At 43.5% G+C, this 26,227-nt stretch overlaps 1 protein-coding gene across 5 annotated transcripts in view; it reads right to left on the reverse strand.

Annotated features, from left to right (window-relative positions):
- The window catches only part of plxnb2a (plexin b2a), a 193,163-nt gene that overhangs the window by 6,667 nt on the left and 160,269 nt on the right, over positions 1–26,227 (reverse strand). For all 5 annotated transcript variants that reach the window (XM_037542659.1, XM_017717817.2, XM_037542660.1 and 2 more), the window contains 17 exons: positions 24,519–24,648; positions 24,063–24,199; positions 22,746–22,922; positions 18,459–18,585; positions 16,843–17,052; positions 15,261–15,440; positions 13,987–14,123; positions 13,742–13,842; positions 10,893–11,122; positions 10,573–10,754; positions 9,732–9,798; positions 9,483–9,629; positions 9,036–9,192; positions 8,799–8,899; positions 8,463–8,547; positions 4,090–4,241; positions 3,773–3,933 (listed from right to left, as the gene is read on the reverse strand). In XM_037542659.1, coding sequence (XP_037398556.1) covers positions 3,773–3,933; positions 4,090–4,241; positions 8,463–8,547; positions 8,799–8,899; positions 9,036–9,192; positions 9,483–9,629; positions 9,732–9,798; positions 10,573–10,754; positions 10,893–11,122; positions 13,742–13,842; positions 13,987–14,123; positions 15,261–15,440; positions 16,843–17,052; positions 18,459–18,585; positions 22,746–22,922; positions 24,063–24,199; positions 24,519–24,648 — 2,481 coding nt within the window. The remainder of the gene's footprint in view (positions 1–3,772; positions 3,934–4,089; positions 4,242–8,462; positions 8,548–8,798; positions 8,900–9,035; positions 9,193–9,482; positions 9,630–9,731; positions 9,799–10,572; positions 10,755–10,892; positions 11,123–13,741; positions 13,843–13,986; positions 14,124–15,260; positions 15,441–16,842; positions 17,053–18,458; positions 18,586–22,745; positions 22,923–24,062; positions 24,200–24,518; positions 24,649–26,227) is intronic.

A 26,227-nucleotide genomic window follows, 5' to 3' on the forward strand; every position in this document is an offset into this window, starting at 1 on the left:
CACTTCCTCATTAAACACAAGGATCACCTGCCTATTATACCATTTGTGTGATCTGCCTCTACCGTCCGTTTCCCTTATTTTCCTTCAGCAATGGAATTCTTAACACAGCCCCCCCCCCCCCCCCCCCCCATAAACACAAAACCCCACCGTAAGCCCCCCTTACACTAATTTGAGTTGAACTGTGCAAGTCATCAACAAACTATAGACGTACACTCACTCAACTGATCAACAAATATACAGTGGGGTCCAAAAGTCTGAAGACCACTAGTAAATATTATTCTATTTTGCATGTTTTCTAATGTAATACATCAATTTTCATTATAGATTATGTTATTACTGTAACAATTTGAGTGTAGATACTATGAATCTGTGACATGCATTTCAGAGTTCGTGTCTGGTTTGCCCCCTTTGCTTTCATGACTGCACGCGCTCAAGCTCCACAAAAAGCATCCGACGAGATGAATTCCATCTTAGACTCATCTGCACATTTGCGTCAAAGGAAGAGATGAGATCCTGAACGTCACAAACCTCCTTAGATTTGAACAGTGACCTAGAAATAGAGCAAAATCGACTGTATTTTACTTACCATAACCTTTTTATAGTATACGTTTTGTTTTAAAATGTACATTTCTTTGTTTTTTTTCTAGACTTAAATGGGAAAATCACAGCTTTCCAATGTGGTGTCAGACGTTTGGATCCTGCTGTAGTCTGAAGGCAGTGCGCTGATGGATTGGGCTGGAGTTCTGGAGTTGGGAAAGCAGTATTCAAAGTAGTAGGAGCACAGGACGAGGAAGGTGACCTGCTGTATTAATACATAGAGTTTAGTTGATCTTACTTCGGTATTTTTACGCAAGCAAAAGATGACAATTACAAATTGTTACAAGACGACGCCTGCAATGCTGCTGAAGGGTCAGCCACTAGGAATGAGAGAGCGGGGGCTCAGAAATGAAAGCAACCTCTCTCCTGGTTCTGTATTTCTCTGCCCATATTTGCTTTTTTGACATGTCCCTCTGCATCAATATAACTACTTTATAGCATTTCGGACTTGAACCCCTTTCACTATAACAGGCTTCCACTAATGCCTCATGCATGTACCTTCAGCAACTGAGCTAAAGCCTCAAGAGAACCTTCAGCAAAAGCTCAACATACTATAACTCAGTTCATCCCTAAAGTGCCTTACAATGAGCATTTCTCACCTCCCAGCTTCACCCATCCACCAGAAACAGTGACTCCACAACAAAGTCAATACTTGGCATACAGACCAAACCTACTCTAACATTAATACACAGACTGGACGTCAGGCTACTGTGATTTCCTGCTGGCTCCTGGGAGCAAACAGCACAACCAACAGAATGTTCTTGTTCCAAAATATAGCCAAAGTGTTAACAGGTGCTTTATGTAAAACAGCTTTAAATGGTTTTTTTTTTTCTACTTGACTGACACAGCTCAAAATTCAAACCTCAGAAGAACAGTGAATCATTCATTTCTTCTACCTCTTTCACAAACCTACTTTATTACATCATCTCCATTTAAAAAACACCCATCTCGGTTTCTCTCACTCTTCCACTGGTCACAGAGAAACACTGGTGCCTACATTGGACTGCAGCACAAAGCTGGAGGTGAATTCTTAACGAGCCACGGCTGAAGGTTAACCCTGGCCGGGCTGTTTAAGAATTTATACACTGATGCCAAATCACCCAAATCTCCAGTCCTGAGCTGGATCAATCCATCTCACACAGAACATCTCCCAGCCCTAGCCATGGGCCAAATGCATTAACAAGGGATACAATTATCTCCCTTTTGTTCTGCAAGCTCACTGATGCGGAGACTCTGTTTAAGCGGCCACCGGCAGCACCTGACTCCAAACGGCGAGAAGACAGAAGCGGAAGAGAAGTGAGCGCCTCTGGTGAGCTGATGGAGAATTTCCCTGTCAATCTCCCCCACGCTTACTAAACAAGACACGCCGTGAAGATTTCATCTGCACTCGCCAGAGCCTGAATAATTCAATCTGGACTGGGTTCAGAGAACTTCCGCTCACGTCTCAGCGGCTGCGAGGCCGTCTGATTCTAAGCCGGGTTTCAGACTGGCAGGGGGAGATTTGAGGAGCATTGCTAGATGAGTTCTTGATCGAGCGCTAACAGAATCAGTGAGAGAGGTTCAGTGCATTCGGTCTCGGTGGTCAGCTGTTGTGGTGTGTAGATTCACAGTTCAGTATTTCTTATCAGTTCATGCCTAATCCATCACCTGCATGTCAGCAAGTATTTGCATTCATTTAGCACGATTAACACCTGCAGACTCACTGGGTGCTCTGTATCTTTTTGGCTTCTGCTCCTTATGCAAGTCACTGGTTTGTAAATACAAAAAGGACAATTCAGTACGGCCCACCTAAGAACAGTAAGAGGCTACAGTAACAGCATTAAAGAGAAATTCAACCTGTTTTTTTTTTTATTCTATTAAATCAGTAAGACGTTAATAAAGTCATTCACAGTGGTCTAACGCAAAACGCTCCCTCCTACAGAAACCGTTTAGAGTTGCTCACAGTGGTGGTGATGGCAACCACAGATTTGAAATGTGCAATGCCTCTAAAAGCTTGATTATTGCACTAAATGAATAAGAATTTACTGCTTGATGCCCAAGACACTGTTTTACGTCAGTTATGAGGATAGTTTTTGGCTTAAAATATTATTATGCCTAAAATCGGCAGATGTGTCCCCCCAAAAATGCACTTTTCTGGATTTACCACTATTTTACCATCATCAGCACAACCTATAAAAACCCAGCAGACACACGTAGGATTCACTGTTAATTACGGATGGAGCTCTAACAGAGCGTTTCAGAGGGTAACCAGAAATGTACAGTATGAGAAAATGAATGTGGTTCTGGAACATTCTAGTAGACCTTAAAATGAAAATGATGGACACTGAAAATCAGCATTAGGTCCCCTTTAAAGTTAACACTGTGGGCTGCCAAAGTGAAGCATTTGATTTACTTGATTTGAACACAATTTCCTCGCGGCTGACTAAAATATGAGCCAGTAACTCCGTTTTGTCTTTCAGTTTACTTTCAGAAATAGTTCACGGATTTGAAATCTTATTCGGGTGGAATCGGACAGATTTAGTTAAGTACAGAGAAAAAAAAAATAATGCATCAGTGTTTATGTAATTTTACTACAGTAAAGCTACTGTATTTGGTTATCTTTCTCCTAGCAGTGTACCCTAATGAAATCTCTGGGTCTCACCTGGCCAGCCCTTTCTACTACGCCTCTGGCTGGTGGATATTTCTTTGTGATACTGACTGTGGTGGGAAAAAGCGTCTCTTTCTTTGAAAATGTGACTCCTGATGGAATGAATAAATATAAATGAGAGAGATTAGTGGCAGTCGTGGGCTGGAGGTCAGGGAACCAGCCCTGTGACCGGAAGTTCGCCGGTTCCATCCCCTCAGCTGACGGTCCATGACTGAGGTGCCCTTGAGCAAGACACCTAACCCCCAACTGCTCCCCGGGCGCCGTGGATAGGGCTGCCCACCGCTCCGGGCAAGTGTGCTCACTGCCCCCTAGTGTGCATGTATGTGGGGGTTTCACTGCATGGATGGGTTAAATGCAGAGGTCCAATTTCACAGTGTGCAGACACAGAGACACATGGTCCTCAATTCTACTCCAATTCTATTCTATTCTAAAATGTGATGTTTTGAAACGCAGCTCTTTTAAAAGTGGAACGCAGGAGGTGTTAGAAATGCTGATGTTAGTGCAGCACTGCAATATTATAAAACAAACCTGTTGGTCTTCCATATGTGGATGGTCTCTTCATCCACATTGTCATGTTTGTGCGCTTGCTCATCCAGGAAGTCGAAGAAGTACTTCACAGCTGGAGGAACCACAGTGCCTGAACACAACACGCTGCTGAAGAAGTCATCCACAAACTGCTGCAGCGTGCCCTGTAACGTACGCACACGCAGCAAAGGACATTTAATCTTCACACTGATTCCACAGTCTCATTCCACGCCCTGAGTTTACTGTTATTAATACCACCCCCCCGTGGTTGTGATTATCAGAGAACAATAATAAGTCCTATACCATCATATCTCTTTTACCTTCATGGAGAGCAGCCTGGTCAGGTAGATCTCAGTGATTGCTTTAGTGGTGGCTTTGTCCTTCATGCTCCCTCTCTTGGACTTCACTTCATCCAGCTCGTCTGCTGGCCGTACCAGATGGAACACTTTATCATCTTCCAGCAGAGCGCTTTCTAGAAAATACAGGAGCATGTGTCTATTATCTATTCATGTAAATCACACACACACACACACACACACACACACACACACACACACACACACACACACACACACAGTCTTATGGAATCTAAGCTCACTGGATAAAAATTGGTTGCATGCATAATTTCTTTTCTAATATTTGGTCATATGTCCTCACAATAGTGGCACCAATTCTATCAGAAAAGGATTGCACAGCATCTTGAGTTGGTTTCTATTCATTTTAGCCCACTCTTCCACGGAGTGGGCGCAGTTTTCAGCCAGTCTGCCTGCATTTGATGTGCAAATTTACATACGAGATTGAGGTCTGGTGACTTTACTGGTCAGTGAAAGTTTTCCAGAGTTCCATCACACACAAATACGGCCTGTACACCCAACATTTGTCATGATGAAATAGTGAAAACCTCTGCATTAATTCAGCTACTTCTGTAGCAGTTGTGAACTGACACCCTTTCCAAAAAAAACAAAAAAAACAAACAAACAAAAAAAAAAAACAGGCTTTCACTTCCACAAAAACAGGCAGGAACTGAGCGAACCTTCTGCAAAAGCTCAGCGTACTTTAAATACGTTCACCCCTGAAGCACCTTGCACTGAGCATTTCTCAACTCCCAGCTTCAACCATCCTCCAGAGCCAGTAACTCACCAGCAAAGACACTCCAAATACAAACCAAACCTACTGTAACATTAATATGCAAACTGGATTTCAGTCTAACGGCTACTGTGACTTCCTGCTGGCTCCTGGGAGCAAACAACAAAACCGACAGAGCGTGGAAATATGAACAAGCTCATTATTACTGCAGTTCGCTTTGTTGTACTTTGTTTTGGTTTATGAAATGAATGAATAATTCTTCAATTACAAACGACATCAAAAATAACAAACCTGAAGCCTGGCCATGACCAAGCTCCATAACTGAAAAATCTATGTAGAAAAATATGGGACAGCACTAACATAGTTTAGCTAAATGACACAATTCTAGTATAATTATAGAAAAAACGGTGCCGCCCAATCTTTCCAACTTTTTCAAACATTTTTTGATCCAGCAGTTTGTAAACTTTTCCATTAAGTCGTCTGGCTGTTCAGCATTTCTTAATAAAACGCCCATATCTTAATAAAAGGTCCACTAATAAAGCTTGTATGGCTTTATGTAACAAAATCAGTTGTAATTCTTTTTTACATTTTACCACCGTCTAACCTTTCTTCATTCTTTATTAAACATTCTTTATTTTAATATGTAAATATGCTCTGTAATATATGATATATAATATGATATATGTAAATATGCTCTGTTCTGATTAGCTGCCCTATATTACACCTCATTCAAAAAGCAGTCAGGCTAACACATCTTCCTTCCATCCATCCATCCATCCATTTTCTAAGCTGATTCTCCCTCAGGTATCCCAGCGGTCATCGGTCGGAAGGCAGGGTACACCCTGGACATGTCGCTAGTCCATCGCAGGGCAGACAGTCACTCACAAACTCACACCCAGGGGCGATGTAGCATGTCCAATTGGTCTGACTGCATGTCTTTGGACTGTGGGAGGAAACCGGAGAACCTGGAGGAAACCCACGCAGACACGGGGAGAACATGCAGACTCCACACAGAGAGGACCTGGTCACCAGGCCGGGGAATCGAACCCAGGCCCTCCTCGCTGTGAGGCGACAGCACTACCCACCACGCCACCGTGCCGCCCCTGGCTAACACATCTTAATAAAACAAATGCAAACCTTCACTTGAATAACTTGTACTGGCAGGACTGTAAGCAGAATAGGTGGATAAATGTAAATGGGTCAGTTATCATGAAGGAAAAATAACAGATTCAAAACAAACTATTTTCACAGCACAGTTTCTATATCTAGTCTGCTTGGACTGGGGAGTAAATGGTATGTTTTGAAACTATAACAATACAAGATCAAAGCTCTGATTTTGAAGAAAGTGAGTAACATTCAGTTTTCCATAATACGGGCTCCTCTGAAATGTTCTCAACTACCGACACCCAACTAAACTTTTTTCTGATATTATTGCTCTGATTTCATTGTAACCCATTCTTTGCGATTCCTCTCCATTCCCAGCAGTTCAAGCTGGATCCCATTACGGACTACTGATTACCTGATTCAAATATTAATCAGCAATGCAACCTAAAGCGCAGCGCTGCCGTCACACCTGCGAGCATTTATTCCACGCACTTGGCTTCTAATCTGCAACCAATCTCATGCTTATTCGAACACCTTAAACGTCACTTCGCCAAGAGTTCCAGCATCGACCCTGCTCCTCCCTGCACGGCTGCACACTCGGGACATTCCTGCCTCTGGGGCTTCTGTTTCTTGCTTTTGCATGGCTGCAGAACCACCACCTCACTGGGCTGCCTGGATCCCTGATGGCTTTTGGAGCCCTGCCCTGACATCCAACACAGCGCAGCCCTAGCACTCTGTCACTTTAACGCCACAGAAACATCAAAGTTCCTCCAAACGTCTTTACTTGCTTAACATGGTAGCTCAGTGAATCTGATTTACACGTTTTGCCCTAACCGCATGTACAGACAGTCAGCCAAGACGTTTTGGGCGTCTTATTTAGTTTTGCACTTTGGCCAAGAAGCTAATGCAGCTAACAAGTCATGGAAGATTATGGACACTAAACAGCATCATCCAATTACATGCCTAAATCATCACTCACATGCCTCAACGCACGATGGGGTGTTAAGTAATTTCACACAGACTTGCTTTGTGTGATTTCTGACACTGTGTCTATAAAAATGGACAAAAGTATGACACATGCTTAGAACAGCAGTAGCGGTCATCTAGGAGCCAGAGTTTATCAGCCTGATACAATTTTTACATAATCGTCTGATCGCAATTATTTAAACTGACCACAGTTATTTTCCTTCTCTCATTGGCGAGAAATAGAGGAGTGGAGTGGGCAGCAGAGACAGAGGAGCTTTACCATGCCTTTTATATGTAGGTACCCAGACTTAAAGCTACTGTCTTTAATCAGAATCAGAATCCTTTATTGATCCCAGTGGGAAATTTTATAATTTTAGTGGGCGGCACGGTGGCGTGGTGGGTGGCACTGTCGCCTCACAGCAAGGAGGGCCTGGGTTCGATTCCCCGGCCAGGCGACCGGGGTCCTCTCTGTGTGGAGTTTGCATGTTCTCCCCGTGTCTGAGTGGGTTTCCTCCGGGTTCTCCGGTTTCCTCCCACAGTCCAAAGACATGCAGTCAGGCTGACTGGACATGCTAAATTACCCCTGGGTGTGAGTGACTGTCTGTGTCTGTCTGTCTGCCCTGCGATGGACTGGCGACCTGTCCAGGGTGTATCCTGCCTTCCGCCTGAAGGCTCCAGCACCCCCCCGCGACCCTGACAGAGAAGCGGCTTAGAAAACGGATGGATGGATGGATGGATGGATGGATAGTATAAATCAGTTCAAATTATTTAAATTATTGTCCCTCTGAGTTTTTGCACACACAATTATTATTACTACACACACGAACATTCAAACAGTTTATAAACTCAAGTCAGCTTCCAGTTTGTTGTGAAATATTTGCCAGGTCTTGCTGCAACACTAACTCAAAAATTAAATAAGTTTGTGTTTTCGATACACATAGAAGAAAACAGGCCTGGTCCAGTTCAGCTATCATGTAATAAAGAGGGGGAATCTGGGAGTTTGAGTTCTTTTCCATAGCCAAAAACCACCTTATATCCCAGTTTATGTATGTTCACTACAAAAAGACAGGAAACTCTGTGACGGACTGACATCAATCCGTTGGGATTTTAAACGTCACGTAGTGTAGGCCCAGCTTCATGAAAGCGATGTGTCTAACTTTTGACTTGCTATAAGATGCTTGGCTTGCAGCCGTGAGTAACGTCCGTTTATCTGAGCTTGACCTGGTCTGTTTTCAGCTGGCAGCGAATCGACAGGTAGGAATATAGCCATTTAGCCAATTTGACCACTTTAGGCGTACAATGAACAAAAAAGACACTGAAACTGTAAACACAATTTAACTACATGGTAATTAATTACCAGCTAAAATGTCATGATTCTGAAGGCCTTCTACGCCTGTCCATTTGTATAATTACAGTTTTGCTCTATGTCTGATTGATGTGTGTATATTTTTACACTATCCATGTTCGTAACTGGTTTTTGTGACTGGTGCAACTGGAACTCCCAAGCCCTCAATATATAATAGAAAAGAAGACTCACTCTCTTCATGGCTGTCCTGGTTCTGGTCGAAAGACTGTTGAGTGTGCAGAACTCTGGACAGGACTAGGGTAGCGTTGTCTCTCACCTTTAAAAATACATAAAAAAAAAAAGTAAAATATAAAAAAACAGACAGTCATACATAGAATCAGCTTTTAATCCCTAAAAAACGACACCGCTACTGATAGTGAAACTACTGGAATGAAATTCTTTTCCTTTTAGAAGTGACTCTCACTCTTCTTATTCTGTTGGAAATACAGAATATAGGAAAAAAACCTGAAATAAACGTATTTTAAGCTCGTGTGTTGGTGTACTGGTTAGTTTGAGGTTGGTTCTCACGTTGTAATGTGCCAAAGTGTTGAGACGTTTCCACCTGCCCTCCTTTTGTGACGTCAGGTCCAAGTCGGACAGAATTTGCCCTGTTGAGCCTGGACGCCACTCTGTGAAAAGGAGATGAATTTTACTGCACATTACACAGACCAGAAATACATCACACATTGTTTATCAACTGAAGTTACATTAAGTTGTGATCAGTGGGGCGAGTCGCACGCTAACTGCCTCAATACAAAAACTCACCCAGAGCGACACTTTCCACGGTGGGCCTCTGAGAGTAGGGCAGGTTCCGGTAAACTTGCTCAATGATTTTCTCCTTCACCTGGGAGATGGTGTCACAGTTCAGTACCTTGACTGGAGTCACGTCAGGACCCTCGCCATGGACTAGCACCTGCAGAGTCTGAGAGGAGCAAGCAGCAACTCGATAAGGTTACCAACTTAAAAAGGACATTTATTTTATTTAGTTTTAGTTTTATTTACTCAGATAAATGGCTTTACATGTAACTTTGCCCAGACATTTGAGTAGTAGAAGGTTAGGTGTCCCCAAACGTTTCGAGTGGCAGTGGCCACTGTGTGTTCAGGACTGAACCTGACTCTGTCACTCGGGTCACGTTGACATCAGCAGAACATTGACAAAAACTCTGCAGCACAGCAATCCTGAGTTCATTGCAGGTTAATGGGTGCGCTCACCAGAACAGAGTACTCCACATCATCCCCCAGCAGGCCTGTGTCATTCAGAGTGTACTTGGCCTTCTTCATCTTTGCATCCACTGGTCCTTTTTCCACCTGGTGCTTTATGGCTTTAAAAAGCTTGTAGAGTGGCTCACCAGCAGAGTCCTGAAAGCACATGCAAGCATCAAGTTTCATCTAGTTTCAAGTACGGGAAATAGACGGCGTGTTTGAAGGGTACTAAACTGGTAGAGCTAGAAGGGAGCTTACCTTGAGGAACTGGTAGAGGCTAATCGACATCCAATTACACAGCATCCTCTCCACTACTGTCTCTGACCTACAGACAGGACACAAGCACACAGGACAGCATCTTTAGTGTTTCAGATGCTTCAGTTTTGTTCTCAGTAAACTGTGAACTAAGGCATAGTTCATGCTGCTGTTATCTGCACCTTCTATTTATTGTTTGTTACTTTGGGAGTTGACTGGACCGTTTTGTTCCACCCCATGTACCATATGTGATGCGAATGCCAATAAAAGCCTTATCTTATCTATCTTATAGAATCATTTAGACTGATACTGCATAACGCACATGGTTTCCAGCAATCGGCCAACACAAACGAACCGTGCTGATTTACTGAGTATAAATCTGACATCACACAAAGATTTAATTCATTTTGTTTGTAAAAGTGAACTGAGTACACACACGTGACTGGAGGAACTATTTCAAGGTTAGAGAAATACAGATGATAAAAACAAAACCATTGTAAACAACATTATGATCCATTCTACCATTCCACATTTGGCCGAGTTCAGCAGCTACCCTCAGTCCGCATTTTTACCCCTCTACTATTAAATCTACTTCACTACAAAGATCTCTTGTGCATCTCGGAACTCTTTCTGAAAAGTGGTCAAAAGGAGACCTTGTGTTATTTTTTTAAATTTATGCGCTATTATCTGCTTTTTTAAATCCATAAACAAAGTGGATCTTAAGAAAGACATTTTTTCCCTTTCCTGTAACTCAGAACTCTGGCCAGATTGGTGAATTGGCCAGAATCTCAAAAAAGCACATACCCCGGGAGACAGATGGGTAAACTGAGCAGTCAGTCCTCACCTGCGCAGCATCAGTTTTGGGTTCTTGCTCTGAACATACTCCTCCATCAGCTCCAGCAGCAGGGTTCTCATGATGTCCGTGTAGTACTCCAGCTTTCCGTGAAGGGCCACGGTCAGCAGCGAAGCAAAGTACACCTTATTCCTGGCATTGAACTCCTGCCGGCTCTCCAGAGTGCGAATAAACTGCAGCACAGACATCAACAAAGCACACAAACTCTATTAATGGTCAACCCAGGACTGGAGGAACTCTTTGACTTTGACAAATGTGCAATGCTACAAAGCCAAGTTAATTTAAATATCACTAATTTATGCAAGACGTACGTTGATGAGGAAGGTCTTGCTGTTGAGCAGGTTGGAGAACTGGTTGAGGGCCTGCTCCACGGTGGCTCTGCGGTTTTCAGGGATGTCCAGTTTTCCTGTGATCATGACGTCGTTGGCCCCGTCTTTAGAAGGCAGGAAGAAGACTCTATCTGTGTAATTCTTATAGTCCAGGAATGGAATACGAGCCTCGCTTAAATCACTGGTGTGGTCTTCCATCTCAATCATCAGATCTGAAAGAGTGATAGCACCGTTTTATTGTCTTGACTGATAGACGTTTTTGCTGACTATAAGAATAACAAAAGTAAGAAACACATTACAGAAGATCCTAGCTTTATGCAAATGAGAAACTAATGTCACTGGACAGTAGCAAAGCAAACGTGATGCCATGCCATGCCATGTCTACACCCTGGAACCCGTTGAGAAGATTTAATGCTCAAACGCCCATCAAGCAGGAGAGAATTAGAATATCCTGAATGGCCGAGCCAGGAAAGTTTGTCACGTTTCAAACGAAAATGAAATGCAGCAGACCCTTAAATCACCTCCTGCAGACTAGTCCATCTCATTTGAAGTAGTCCACTTCGTTTCGTGTCACCAGACTTTAAGGAACAGCTAAGTTGTTTGGGGTTAGTCTTAGACTAACATGGACACCAGCGTGATTGATCACATAAAGCCACAGTCTTGGGGCCTTGCGTGTACAATAATGTGGACCCACTGGTACACTTATTGTGAATGACTGTAATATTTTTCAAATTGCAGCAATGTCTGATGGTTGGAGGCACTAGTATACAGGATGCACGTATGAGACAAATGACTTGAGAAATTCTGCAGAGCTGAACCTTAAAAGGGGCAGTGTTTACATTCAGGTTAGGCACCCGTGCACTAATAATAAGCTACTGAAAACCCAAAAATGGGTTTACTAAGCATCTAAAATGATTATTTTTTAGAAAAACAACAAACACAAACGCACACCCCCACATATAGATATAGTCGCTTTCAAAACAAAAAAAAAAGTAACTTTTAAGGAGAAGGAAGAAAAGTTAAAGTAACAAGATTTTATTCTCGGTCATATTTGAGCCTTTCTGTTGGTCTACTGCTCAATTTCGACAAAATAATGGCAGCTGGCACTTTAAGTCCTGTAAAAAACTGAAAAAGAACAAAAAATGGAGTTAAAGGGTTTAATTCCGCCAGCATGAATATAAATCACTAAGCACTTCATTAGGAACACTATATTCAGCTGTGTAGAGCCTCTACTTGCTCCGAATTCTCAATTTTTGTGGCATGGATTCCAGGTTGGAAGCGTTCTACTCAAATTCCGGTTTATGTTTACACGACTTCATCACGCAATTCCTGAAAATGTTTCAGGTGCAAATGCTTTCATGCTGCAAATCTCCGGATCTACCACATCCCATAGAGGTGTTCTACGGGATTCAGATCCAGTGACTGGGAAGGCCGCAGAGGAACACTGAACTCATTGTCGTGCATGAAATCAGTTTGAGACGACTTTTGCTCTGTGATGTGGTGCTGGAAGTAGCGGTTAGAAGACGGGTGAATTGTGGCCATGAAAGATGGGCGCGGTCAGCAAAAACACTCAGGCTGTGGCATTCAAGAGATGATTGAAAGTGTGCTAAGAAAACACTCCCCACACCATTACACCACCTTCACCAGCCTGGCTCCATGGATTCATGATGCTAGTGCCAAATTCTGACCCTACCATCTGAGTGCTTCAGCAGAAACAGAGGTTCAGCTTTCCAGTCTTCAACTGTACAGCAGTTCCTGTGAGTCTGTGCCCACTGCAGCCTCAACTTTCTAGTCTTGGCCAACAGAAGTGGAACCAGACATGGTCTTCTGCTGTTGTATCCCATCATCTGTCTTATGGTTCGATGTGTTGTGCACTTCTGCTCACCACAGTTGTAAACAGCGCTCAGCTGTCTGTCAGCTTGAACCAGACTGACCATTCTTCGTTGCCTTCTCTCATTAACAGGGCATTTCTGTCTGCAGAACTGTCACCCACTGGATGTTTCTTCGCTACTGCACCACTCTAGGGACTGTTGTGCATAAAACCCCAGGAGATCAGAAGTTACAGAAAGTCTCAAACCAGCCCGTCTGGCACCAACAATCATGCCACAGTCAAAATCACTGCAGTAGCATTTTCCCTCTATTCTGGTGGTTGGTGTGAACACTACCTGAAGCTGCTGGCCTGTTTCTGTATGATTTGAGGCACTGCTGCCATGCATGTATGAGTCAATGTACAGATGATCCTAACAAAGTGCTCGGTGAGGGTATGTGTACCACATAGAACCCACTACCACTCAGAACTAGCCGACAATTCTGCGAACACTAACTCTAAACAGCTAAACTTTAACAACATGCACCCTAAAGTGATCAGCAGGTGACCAGTAAAACAATTTGCATCAGGTACAACACAAAAACATAGAATGACTTGCATCACAATAAATGCAGCATCAGTTCTTATTTGACACAGCGGCGCACTCGTGCAGTGCTGCTTTGAGTCCGACAGGCTGGAGCTGCTTCTGTATAATTATGCACACGGTCAGTTTTCTTTTAGTTTAAAAGCCACATTATGCGTCTTGATTGAGACATTCAAAAAAGTAAACAAACAAACAGAAAAAACATAATGCCTGCTTTCAAGCCCACATCGGCCCCCACAAAAAACAAACAAAAAAATAAAACGAACACGCGGTAATCACAACATCTAACGCGGTGATGAAATGTTACCGCTGCACTGGCCGTGGTGATCAGATAACTGCATCCCTAGTTTAGTCTACGCAGTGAATAACGGCCATAACGAGTCCTAGTGAATGTGTCTAAACGATGCAGGAGCGACAGACCTGTGAACTCCTTTTTACAGCGGTCTCGTACACTCTCCTCCAGACTCTCCAGCTGCTGCTTCACTTTTTCATACTCTCTCTCTGCCTGCTGGCTCTTCCTCCTGCAAACACACACACACACACACACACAATTTGCATACCCTCAAATGTAAGTAGATCAGTGGAGCAGCAGTGTGAAGATGTCAGGGTCTGGAGTTGACTTCACAAAGTCCTAAAGCAGGCAGGGATAAGTGATTCCTGTTTACCTGTAGCAGTAGACAGACACAGCGATGAAGAGCACCATAGGGAGGATGACTGCAGGAATGATGATGTAGAGAGGAACCTCGTTCTTTTTCTCATAGTGAACAAAACCCACATTCCATTCTCCATGACCAAACTTAATCTGAGAGAGAGACAGAGAGGGAGTCAGAAAGAGACAAAGAGAGGGAGTCAGAAAGAGACAAAGAGAGGGAGTCAGAAAGAGAGAGAGGGAGTCAGAAAGAGACAAAGAGAGGGAGTCAGAAAGAGATAAAGAGGGAGTCAGAAAGAGACAAAGAGAGGGAGTCAGAAAGAGACAGAGAGAGAGTCAGAAAGAGACAAAGAGAGGGAGTCAGAAAGAGAGAGAGGGAGTCAGAAAGAGACAGAGAGAGAGTCAGAAAGAGACAAAGAGAGGGAGTCAGAAAGAGAGAGAGGGAGTCAGAAAGAGACAAATAGAGGGAGTCAGAAAGAGACAAAGAGAGGGAGTCAGAAAGAGAAAAAGAGAGGGAGTCAGAAAGAGAAAAAGAGAGGGAGTCAGAAAGAGATAAAGAGGGAGTCAGAAAGAGACAGAGAGAGAGTCAGAAAGAGACAAAGAGAGGGAGTCAGAAAGACACAGAGAGGGATTCAGAAAGAGACAAAGACAGGGAGTCAGAAAGAGATAAAGAGAGGGAGTCAGAAAGAGATAAAGAGAGGGAGTCAGAAAGAGATAAAGAGAGGGAGTCAGAAAGACACAGAGAGGGAGTCAGAAAGAGAAAAAGAGAGGGAGTCAGAAAGACAGAAGGAGTCAGAAAGAGACAAAGAGAGGGAGTCAGAAAGAGAGAGAGGGAGTCAGAAAGAGAAAGAGAGGGAGTCAGAAAGAGACAAAGAGAGGGAGTCAGAAAGACAGAGGGGAAGGAAATAAAGAGATGGGAAGAATGAAAGAATGAAAGAGAGAGAAAGAAAGAAGAGACAAAGAGAAGGAGTGAGAGAAAGGGAGAGAGAAACAGAATTACAGAGCAAAAAAAAGAGGAAAGAAGAAGAGAGATTGAGAGAGAAAGAGAAAGATAAAATCCAATGAGAGGGAGAAATAAAAGGAGAGGTAGAGAGAAAGAAATCGGAAGCAAGAAGAGGGATAGGGAGAGAGAGATGGAGACAAAGAAAAAAGAAAGCAAGTGGAAGAAAGGAAGAAAAAGAGAAATTAAGATCTTTGAGAACGTGAAGAAACACCAGGAGCTGCTCAGAGGCCAGTCTGAACAGCAGAGAGCACGTTCTCCTATATCAGAGGCTAAAGGCTCTTCCTCACCACCAGCTCCATGTCCTCTGAGCTGGTCTCTCTGCGCTGGCGTCTGGACCGCGCTTTAGGGCGGTGAAACGGGGCCACCAGGATCAGCTTGTCAGCTTGCAGGATGGTCACATTACACGGCTCGTTTCCAACAAACGCCTGAGCCTCTGGAGCCGTCATGGCATTTGACAGACCCTTACCCTACGACACAAAGGAGAACATCACTGATCAGCTCTCTATGAAGCATTAAAGACAGAAAGTATTCATTTCCTTTAACAATAATAACGCCTTTGATATGAGGCTTGTGTGTATAAATACATTTCGACAGCACGATCTGATTGGCTGAAAGGTACTTTATCTGTGATATTTGTGATGACAGCATTTTTTTTTCCTACAAGAACTGCACCTACTACTAAACAGTGACAGCCTTGCAGCAAGCTGTAGTACATCTCCACCTCACTTTCACAAAAACAAAAGATAATTGCTGGGTATTTGATTTCTCATGAAACAACATCCCAAAAAGACCACATTACATTTACATTTATGGCATTTGGCTGACGCTCTTATCCAGAGCGACTTACAGTTTGATCATTTTACACAGGGAGGCGAAGGTGGTGTTAGGAGTCTTGCCCAAGGACTCTTATTGGTATAGTGTAGGGTGTTTACCCAGGCAGGCGACTGAACCCCAGTCTACAGCGTAGAAGGTAGAGGTGTTACCCACTACACTAACCAACCACCACATCTACATAATGTCACAACTAAAAATGTCCATCATTAAATTTTGCTAAACACAATGATCCAGAACCACAGACCAACGTTGCTTTAGTCATTAATGACTGTCTAAACTGCGCGTTACATAAACAACATTTTTTTAATTATATGTTTGTAGTTAAAAGAAGGCAACATCACTTCAAATCAGTTGTAGTAAACAGTGGCTTTTTTACACCATTAAATAAGTAAATTTTTACCAAACACTTCTGTAATCTAAGAATAACTCGGCCAGTTTACATTGCAATCGTGGGGGCAATCGTGGGGGCAATCGTGGGGGCAATCGTGGGGGCAATCGTGGGCTGGAGGTTAGGGAACCAGCCCTGTGACCGGAAGGTCGCCGGTTCGATCCCCAGAGCCGACAGCACATGACTGAGGTGTCCTTGAGCAAGCAATTGCTCCCCGGGCGCCGTGGATAGGGCTGCCCACCGCTTCGGGCAAGTGTGCTCAGTGCCCCCTAGTGTGTGTGTGTTCACTAGTGTGCATGTATGTGGGTGTTTCACTGCACGGATGGGTTAAATGCAAAGTGTGCAAACACAGAGCGTTAATTCTATTCTATTCTAATCAATCTAGGTACTGAATAGTAGGCCTTAGTGTGTAATAAGCCTGGGATTTTACAAGTGTTTCACCAGTTTTACAGTGATTTGATATGATTTTGCCTTTTTGAGCTAAATACACGTTAAATGAACGAAACTTTTTAGATGGTTCCTTAAATCACTACAGCGTTTCTGACACATTACGTGAAACATTATGACTGATGCATCTAGAGGATAACAATGGGCATCAACAATCATCACAAGCATGGTGGTCTTCTAAAACAACTTTCAAGGATTACATTGACAATGATGATGCCGCCTGGGCTGATGGCCTTGTTGGTAACATTGAAGAATTCGGGGTCCGAGTGGTACGTGAAATCGGTGAGGTTGGAGATGGTGTTGTCCAGCTGCAAGACGGTCTTAAAGGAATGATTCTCATTCATCTTCTTCACCGGAGGAGAGTAGAACCTTAGCACTGTTTTGTTCTTAAAGAACGCCTCCTGCACAAACTGAAACAGAGAGATTCATCAGGTTCTGCTTGGATTTCAGGAAGTCAGCACGAAAAACAACTGATTAAAAAAAAATCTGTGAATATGCAGTAATAAAAAACGTTATATGAATCTGTAAACTACAACGCACAGTAAAGAAAGCAGTCCATAAATCTTTCAGAATAATTTCCATATTTAATGCTCTATAAAGACCATTTATACCATAGTGGGGGATATTAATTCTATATTTGAACATTCATAGGAGATCTGAAATAAAGTAGGGACCCACCTAAAATGGGGAATGTTGCTGATATACAATATTTTTATAGCTGAATAGTTGAATCTGCCAATGCCATTAAAAATAAATAAATTATATGTATCTCGTTGCTGTCGGAAGAAAACCTTGCATCTTCATTTTTGGCATTTTTTTAGTTTTTGACATAAATTGAAAGTGTTTTTTACTCTTTACATTGTTTCTAAATTTTATGATGAATGGCCTAAAAGAAATGACCCAAAATGACATGGGAAAAATTCTGGTTCCATAGACTTCCATTGAAAGTGAAGTAAGTTTTTTCCCTCTCCTGTAAAGTTGCTATTTTGGAGACACATATCCACATATGACACAGATACATACATATATATATAAATGTATATATAAATCACATGCATTAGCATTACAGAGGAATTAACAAGCTACCAAAGGAGCAACATTAATCATTTTAGGTCATATATATTTTAGTGCCTCACCAAATACTAACTTTAAATCTCCGTCACAGCTAAACATCTGACGCTACTCATTTTTAATATCTTGGTGCATCCTCAGAATAAAGTGTGTTGATTTGTTTCTGTGGACCAAGCTAGCATTGCTCAGGTAGGGTCCACTCTCAAAAAGGATGGTTCTTCAAAAGAGCTTACAAAAGAGTAAAGAAAATGGTTCTATATAGAACCATGAACACTCAAAACACTGCATCATTAAAGAGTTCTCTGCATCGTGATAGGGTTCTTCAGCTTGATGAAGAATGTGCTGTAGATGGTTCTATACAGAACCTTTCTGAAAATGGTTTGTATCAAGCCTGACATCATAACAATACAGGAACCCTTTTTGGCACGCTATATTTGGCTCTATAAAGAACCCTCTACAGCACATTCTCCATCACTACCACCACCACTACTCCTGTCATCCGCCTAAAATGCATAAATGCCTTATCAATTTAATTTCACAGACCACCTGGTAGTTTTATGTAGCACATTTCATCTTTCCTCCGAAATTAATTCCTGGCTATGCCAATGTCAAAAACCATGTCACGCTATGAGGTTCTCAATTACTATTGCTTAGCTGGTTCCTGTCACCATACGAGCTGTTATGCCAAAATTCAGGCTTTTCAGTTTTTGCTCAACTATTTACTGAAAGTGAGGATGGCGCTCACCTCAACATTGCTGAGCCTGCAGTCATCAGTAGAGGGAATGCAATCATCAGTAGAGGGCCGCACTCGCATGACGGCTCTCTGAACCAGGTCAAATCCCGTACCTTCAACCGTGATATTCCGGCCACCGCTGCAAACGACACACACAGAACAATGCAGTCAGACCAGCTTTCACACATGGGTTTGTGCTCTAGCGCACAAGCTTCTATCGGCAGGTGACGACAGAATGCACACACAGCAAGTCAGAACAAACAACTACAGATGTTTTGTGCTTGTTTTAACACCATTAGAGATTTAAAAGATATGCATTACATTTCTCTTAATGGCCTGGAGTTCAGGGAACCAGCCTCGTGACCGGAAGGTCGCCGGTTCGATCCCCAGAGCCGACAGCACATGACTGAGGTGTCCTTGAGCAAGACGCCTAACCCCCAACTGCTCCCCGGGCGCTGCGGATTGGGCTGCCCACCGCTCCGGGCAAGTGTGCGCACTGCCCCCTAGTGTGTGTGTGTGTGTGCTCACTAGAGTGTATGTGGTGTTTCACTTCACGGATGGGTTAAATGCGGAGGTGGAGTTTCCCCGTTGTGGGACTAATAATCTTAATCTTAATCCTACAGGCTCAAAAGTATACAGACACCACTTTTCCTACTTTAAGGTTCACCCACAGAGAAGTTCAATTATGCCATTCTCTGCCAACAGAAAAAGACACTCTGGGGCAGCCGCACGAAGGTCACCATTCCCAGGGGCAAGTGTCAGCTAGAGGGGTATAAAGCCCCCAAGCTGTATTATTTCGAGATATGTTTGAGGGCAGTTTGTGATCCAGAACTAATCAGCAAACAGGAGACCAACTCCCTGCCGCGTAACACCACTGGAAAGAAGAAATGTTGGATGAGCAGGTTTCTACAATTTCTTGTGCTCAAGTTTTCCGGACAAGGATTAAGTCTGCACAAAGGAAATTTTCTAATGAAAGGAAAAAAGGATCATATATCAGAAACACTAACTCGAAAATTATATCTGATTAATTACAATGACTTCAGTTCTGGAATTAGGACGGAAGCTATTATGGATGAACAGTTCCGAACTTCAAAATCTTGTCCAGAAAATCAAATGGCATTACAGAACAAGCAAATTTCCCACTGTCCTAACATTGAGACGACCCCAACGGTGTCCTAACTTCTGTTTTAACTGCCCACCTCTATGATTTTCAGTCAACCGTGACGGGCAGCTTACTACAACGATCATAATGAAAGATTTTTCCCCCTAAATCTGCGTTTTAAAAGTCCCAGACACTGCTGACAAATCTCCACTATTTCTCTTTTAACCTTCCTGTGTGTCAATGTTGATGAACCCTCATCAGATACATTATTGAGGCTCTTTAATAGGTGAAATAAATCTTAGCAGCTTGCAGGCCAGCTAAAGCTTTTGGAACAGAAACTGAAAAACATCAGAGGGGACATCACAATAACTTCACAGAAACTTAGTTTCTCTCACTTTTGACATATTATATAATCAGTCATAGTAGATTTCTACATATCCGACTTACTTTAACATTGTTTTGACTGCATATTTATGTTTAAAATATAATTTCTAAATTGAGAAGATTTGCTTCTGTAATACAAATTTGTGAAAATTTTATCTTGAACTTTGCAGATCTTAACTAAAGACTAAAGACAGAGCTGTAACATAGTCCCAGGACCAAGATTACTACCAGTCCGGAAAAACTGACCCAAAGAGCATCTTTTATTGGTCGCACCGTACACAATATTTTGATGGTCCACTGTAGATGCTCATCCAGTCTTTACGTTCAACTAAGTATTTATTACATTCAATTGCAGTTTTATTTTAGCCTAAACGTAACACTCACCCTAACCTTAAACTCGAGCCTTAAATCTGATCTTAATTCTAATCTTAAACTTGATTCTAATGCTAAACCTAAGGCTACTGATAATTAACAGAATATTTTTTTCCTTCAAAAACCACGGCTGAAATGTTCTAGTAAGTTCAGCATGGACGAGGCTAAACCACCGCAGGCTGAGTGGAAAGACGTATGTAAATATGTTGATTTTTGTGGCATCACAAAACTACTTCAGCTTAGTTTCCATATATGGGCTGTATGGACTGGGCAGAGAAACCTCAACTTCGTTAACATACTACATCAAAGTTGAGTGTTGATTTGAATGGAGTCGGTGTGGCTCTCAGCTGTGCCCCAGTGCTGAGGAAGACGCTACAATCCTCTGCATGCCTCCCTGCCCTTTAGAGACATGCTCTCTCTCAACCTTCCTTTAAGATCTCATACAACTTTGCACTTTTATTCCCAGCTATCAAACACGTGGGATCAAAATATCAGCCAGGAGAGCTCATCTCACAGATTCCTCCTCAACGGTCCACCTCTCCTGCAGAGCTCTAATACACTGCATGGTCAGAGGTTTGCACTTACCCAGCATTTCCTCTGAAATCAAGGGTTTTATTTAAGAGTTTGTTCCACTGTGTTTGTTCCACAATCTTAAGTGATACTTTATTAATCCCACAAAACGGGGGATCCGCATTTAACCCATCCGTGAAGTGAAACACCACACACACTAGGTGAACACACACACACACACACACACACACACACATACACACACTAGGGGGCAGTGAGCACACTTGCCTGGAGAGGTGGGGACACCTCAGTCACATGCTGTCGGCCCTGGGGATTGAACCGGCAACCTTCCGGTCACAGGGCCAGTTCCCTAACCTCCAGCCCACGACTGCCCCCTGAAATAAAGTCTTCTCTTCAGGGACTTCAACACTGCTGTGAGCATGTGATTGCATTCAGGCACAAGAGCATTAGTGAGGTCAGGTTCTAATGTTGAATGATTAGTTCTGGATCACAAACATCACTCCAGTTCATCCCAAAGGTACTGGATGGATGTGCATCACTCCAGTTCATCCCAAAGGTACTGGATGGATGTGCATCACTCCAGTTCATCCCAAAGGTACTGGATGGATGTGCATCACTCCAGTTCATCCCAAAGGTACCGGATGGAATGTCATCACAAAGGTACTGGATGGATGTGCATCACTCCAGTTCCACATTTAAATCAGGTTTTGTTACATAAACCAGCTCTTTGCTAACACTTTGGTACAACCTGCAATATTTTGTCTTCCTTGGTACGAAGAGCAAGGTTTGCCCATTTTTTTTCTTTTAAAAATATTTTGCTGCAAAGGTGACTGGAGTCAATGTGAACTGGCAATCATAACATTTTCTTTCCATTTCATGACGTATCCCTGAGTGAATCACCCCATCAGTGGACGTTTCTGAGCTAATTGAGGGTCTTCCATTCATAAAAAGGTGGGGGTGGTGGGAGGGTGATGTGAAGCGATACTTCATATCCAGATTCTTCTTCTAATCTGTGAATTCAGCTTGAGCCTGAGACTCACTGCAGGTGTTCAGTTGAGCAGTCACAGCTTTTATAATCTCCATAGAAAAGCTTTGCTAATAGAACGGGATGCTTTGGGGGCAACTGTACGTGAGTCTAAGGTCACTATGTGCTGTGCCAAGCGTCAGCCAGAGGAGTATAAAGCCCCCGAGGCATTGGGCTGCGGAGCAGTGGAACTGTGTTCTCTGGAGTGATGGAGCTCCGTTCAATACAGCTGGAATGATATGGAGCGGAGTTTCTGATCCAGAACTAATCATCCAACATCAGTAGCTGACCTCAATAATGCTCTTGTGGCTGGATGCAATCAAATCCTCGCACCAATCTTCCGATGTTTAGCGTGAAGCCTTCTATGAAGAGTAGAGGCTGTGCAGCAAAGAGGAGACAAACTCCAAATTTTTATACTTGATTTAAGAAGAAATGCTGGATGAGCAATCGTCTACAAACTTTTAAACATAAAGTGCATTACTAGTCAATATAGTGCTTTCCCTGCCCACTGGTGCACGGTGATGTCATCACACATACGAAGACATTTTTAAAGGTGGGCAAAAGTCACTATACCTGAGTCAATCGATCAATGCTCACAGGATTAAATGAGTGGGGTTTGCTATTATTCCCAAAGTAGCACTATCCCAAACATTAGTGATACCTTTGTCCTCTAAAACATGGTTAGGCTCCATTATGTTAAGGTACTGCAAGCTGACAAAGCACATTCATCGGTATTAAAAACATTTAGTAAGTCTAGGTGTCCTCTGACTTAACTGGAAGCATATATACTATACAGTAAAAACCGTATACAAACCAATGGATTAAAGCAAAACATATATGACAGATTAATATGTATTAAAAAAGGAAAAAAACAAAAGGAACTGACCACATGAAGCTTTCTTTAGGGTAGTGCTTAATGACCGTTGGGTTGGACTCGTAGGTGAAAGTGCTGTTTGTCACCTCTTCAGTGGTGCTCCTACCGTACTTCACTGTGATCTTCAGCGGCAGAGACGGACCCTTACTTGAACCTGTTTTACATGTGATCCTGGGACCAAAGTCAAGCCTGAAGTGAGGAGGGAGAGAGAGAGAGAGAGAGAGAGAAGAAAAGTGAAAGGCAGACAAAACAAATGCATGAATACACAAAAAAACTGGACTGGGCTAAGAACACTGACGCCCTCTACAGGAAGGGCCAAAGTCGTCTCTATTTTCTGAAGTGCCTGAGGTCCTTCAACATCTGCCAGACTACGCTCAGGACCTTCTGTGAGTCTTTGCTGGCGAGTGTTATCCACTATGCTGGGGAAGCAGGCTGAGGGTGGCAGATGCCTACAGACTCAACACACTGATGCTGTGGGTGTGGAGCTGGACTCGCTGACGGCCGTGTCGGGGAGGAGGACGCCGTCTAAGCTGCAGGCCGTTATGGACAGTGGCTCCCACCCACCCTACGACACGGTGATGAGACACAGGAGCTCATTCAGTGCAAGACTCGTTCTACTGAAATGACCAGAGCGCCACAGGAGGTCATTCTGACCTGTGGCCATCAAACTCTATAACTCCTCCCTCAGAGTGTGATGCTGTGGTTCATCTGTGCAAAACTCAATACCTTACAGTGCAGTTCATATGTGATATAATAATAATTATGTGTGCAAAAACTCAGAGGTACAATAATTTGAACTGCTTTATACTAGATGTTTAATATTTATTAGCACAGCCACTTTACTGTATTCATGAGAACTTAGATCTCGTGTACATATTGCAAATTTCTTTCTCTTTTGTTTTAAATTATTAAATTGTTTATTCTTTTACATAAATGGTTGCAACTGTAACGACTGCAGTTTCCCTCCGGGATCAATAAAGGATTCTGATTCTGGCCTAATATCCTTGCATTAGAACCAATTTTGGGTTGTCAACTGCAGCCAACTGTGACAAGCAGCTTGTGAAAGTCCCCCAAATTGGTGATCTCCAGGAGTGACAAGACACTAAAGCTAAGGGGATGGAATTGGGATGACCGTTGTACACAGGGGTCTTACTTCTCGGCAGGGGGTGTAACATCCTGAGGCACGTTGCTCAGATCAAAGTCCTGGGTGTTTTTATTGTTCTACATCTACTTATTTCATTTTTTTCTTGTTAATATACACAGAAAAACATCAGCATAAAAAGGGGACACACAGTTTCTTCACCCAAAAGCCTCAGAGATGTCACTCACACTTCACAGGGCACTGCTCCCACAACGATGCTGATGTCATCTTTAGTAGCTGTGTCCAGGTTACGTCCTGAGATGGTGATGACCGTGCCCCCGTCGGCGGGCCCTCTGGTGGGTTCGACACTCTCAGGAGCTGGGTCCTGCAGTAAACATCAGAACAAGCTTGACTTCTCTCTCTTCTACACATGAAACGTCACAAGTCTTCCTTTTTAAAAGCATTATTACGTGACTATATATCAAAACAGATAGGAAATAGAAATAGAAAGAGAGGTCTGGGCCTCATTGCTGCCCCCGCGACCCGAACCCCGGAGAAGCGGAAGATGATGGATGGATGGATGGATGGATATATATCAAAACAACTGAGAAGATTTGAGAAGGTTTATTATTATTATTTAGTTTTGAGAGTGAGGAATTAAACTGTGGACCAAGTATGAGGATGAGGATGGAGGAGAAGGTTACCCTGTACTCGAAGGCAACTTCTGAAACTCCCATTTTGGACCCCTCTACCTCCACCTCCACAGCACCCTTTGTGCTGAAGGGCTCCGCATCTCCAGGAGGACGACGCCATGGCCCGATCTCACACACAACACTGACATATATACACAGAGGCACACGTTATAATACACACAAAGTCTCTAGATAACAGTAAGACCCAACATCTGTGTGTGTGTGTGTGTGTGTGTGTGTGTGTGTGTGTGTGTGTGTGTGTGTGTGTGTGTGTGTGTGTGAGTGTATATATACACACACAAAGCTAGAATTAGACCACATTTTTAGCTGGAGATGAGTTACTCCTCTGTCAAATGGAATAATCCTTTCCACTTTGCTATTAAACACTGAGTGTAATTACTTCGTTTAAATTGTTAGTGGAATTATATTTGGATCGGTATTATGAAATACACTGCTCAAAAAAATAAAGGGAACACTTGAACAACACAATATAACTCCAAGTAAATCAAACTTCTGTGAAATCAAACTGTCCACTTAGGAAGCAACACTGACAATCAGTTTCACAGCTGTTGTGTAAATGGAACAGACAACAGGTGGAAATTACTGGCGATTAGCAAGACACACTCAGTAAAGGAGTGGTTCTGCAGGTGGGGACCACAGACCACTTCTCAGTACCTTTCTGCTTTCTGGCTGATGTTTTGGTCACTTTTGAATGTTGGTGGTCTTTCACACTCGTGGTAGCAGGAGACGGACTCTACAACCCACACAAGTGGCTCAGGTAGTGCAGCTCATCCAGGATGGCACATCAATGCAAGCTGTGGCAAGAAGGTTTGCTGTGTCTGTCAGCGTAGTGTCCAGAGGCTGGAGGCGCTACCAGGAGACAGGCCAGTACACCAGGAGATGTGGAGGAGGCCGTAGGAGGGCAACAACCCAGCAGCAGGACCGCTACCTCCACCTTTGTGCAAGGAGGAACAGGAGGAGCACCACCAGAGCCCTGCAGAATGACCTCCAGCAGGCCACAAATGTGCATGTGTCTGCACAAACGGTCAGAAACCGACTCCATGAGGATGGTATGAGGGCCCGACGTCCACAGATGGGGGTTGTGCTCACAGGACGCTTGGCATTTGCCAGAGAACACCAGGATTGGCAAATTCGCCACTGGCGCCCAGTGATCTTCACAGATGAAAGCAGGTTCACACTGAGCACATGTGACAGATGTGACAGAGTCTGGAGACGCCGTGGAGAGCGATCTGCTGCCTGCAACATCCTTCAGCATGACCGGTTTGGCAGTGGGTCAGTAATGGTGTGGGGTGGCATTTCTTTGGAGGGCCGCACAGCCCTCCATGTGCTCGCCAGAGGTAGCCTGACTGCCATTAGGTACCGAGATGAGATCCTCAGACCCCTTGTGAGACCATATGCTGGTGCGGTTGGCGCTGGGTTCCTCCTAATGCAGGACAATGCTGGACCTCATCTGGCTGGAGTGTGTCAGCAGTTCCTGCAAGATGAAGGCATTGAAGCTATGGACCGGCCCGCCCGTTCCCCAGACCTGAATCCGATTGAGCACATCGGGGACATCATGTCTCGCTCCATCCACCAACGCCACGTTGCACCACAGACTGTCCAGGAGTTGGTGGATGCTTTAGTCCAGGTCTGGGAGGAGATCCCTCAGGAGACCACCCGCCACCTCATCAGGAGCTGCCCAGGCGTTGTAGGGAGGTCAT

The sequence above is a fragment of the Pygocentrus nattereri genome, chromosome 11, assembly GCF_015220715.1.
Source record: "Pygocentrus nattereri isolate fPygNat1 chromosome 11, fPygNat1.pri, whole genome shotgun sequence".
NCBI classification, from domain to species: Eukaryota; Metazoa; Chordata; class Actinopteri; order Characiformes; family Serrasalmidae; genus Pygocentrus; species Pygocentrus nattereri.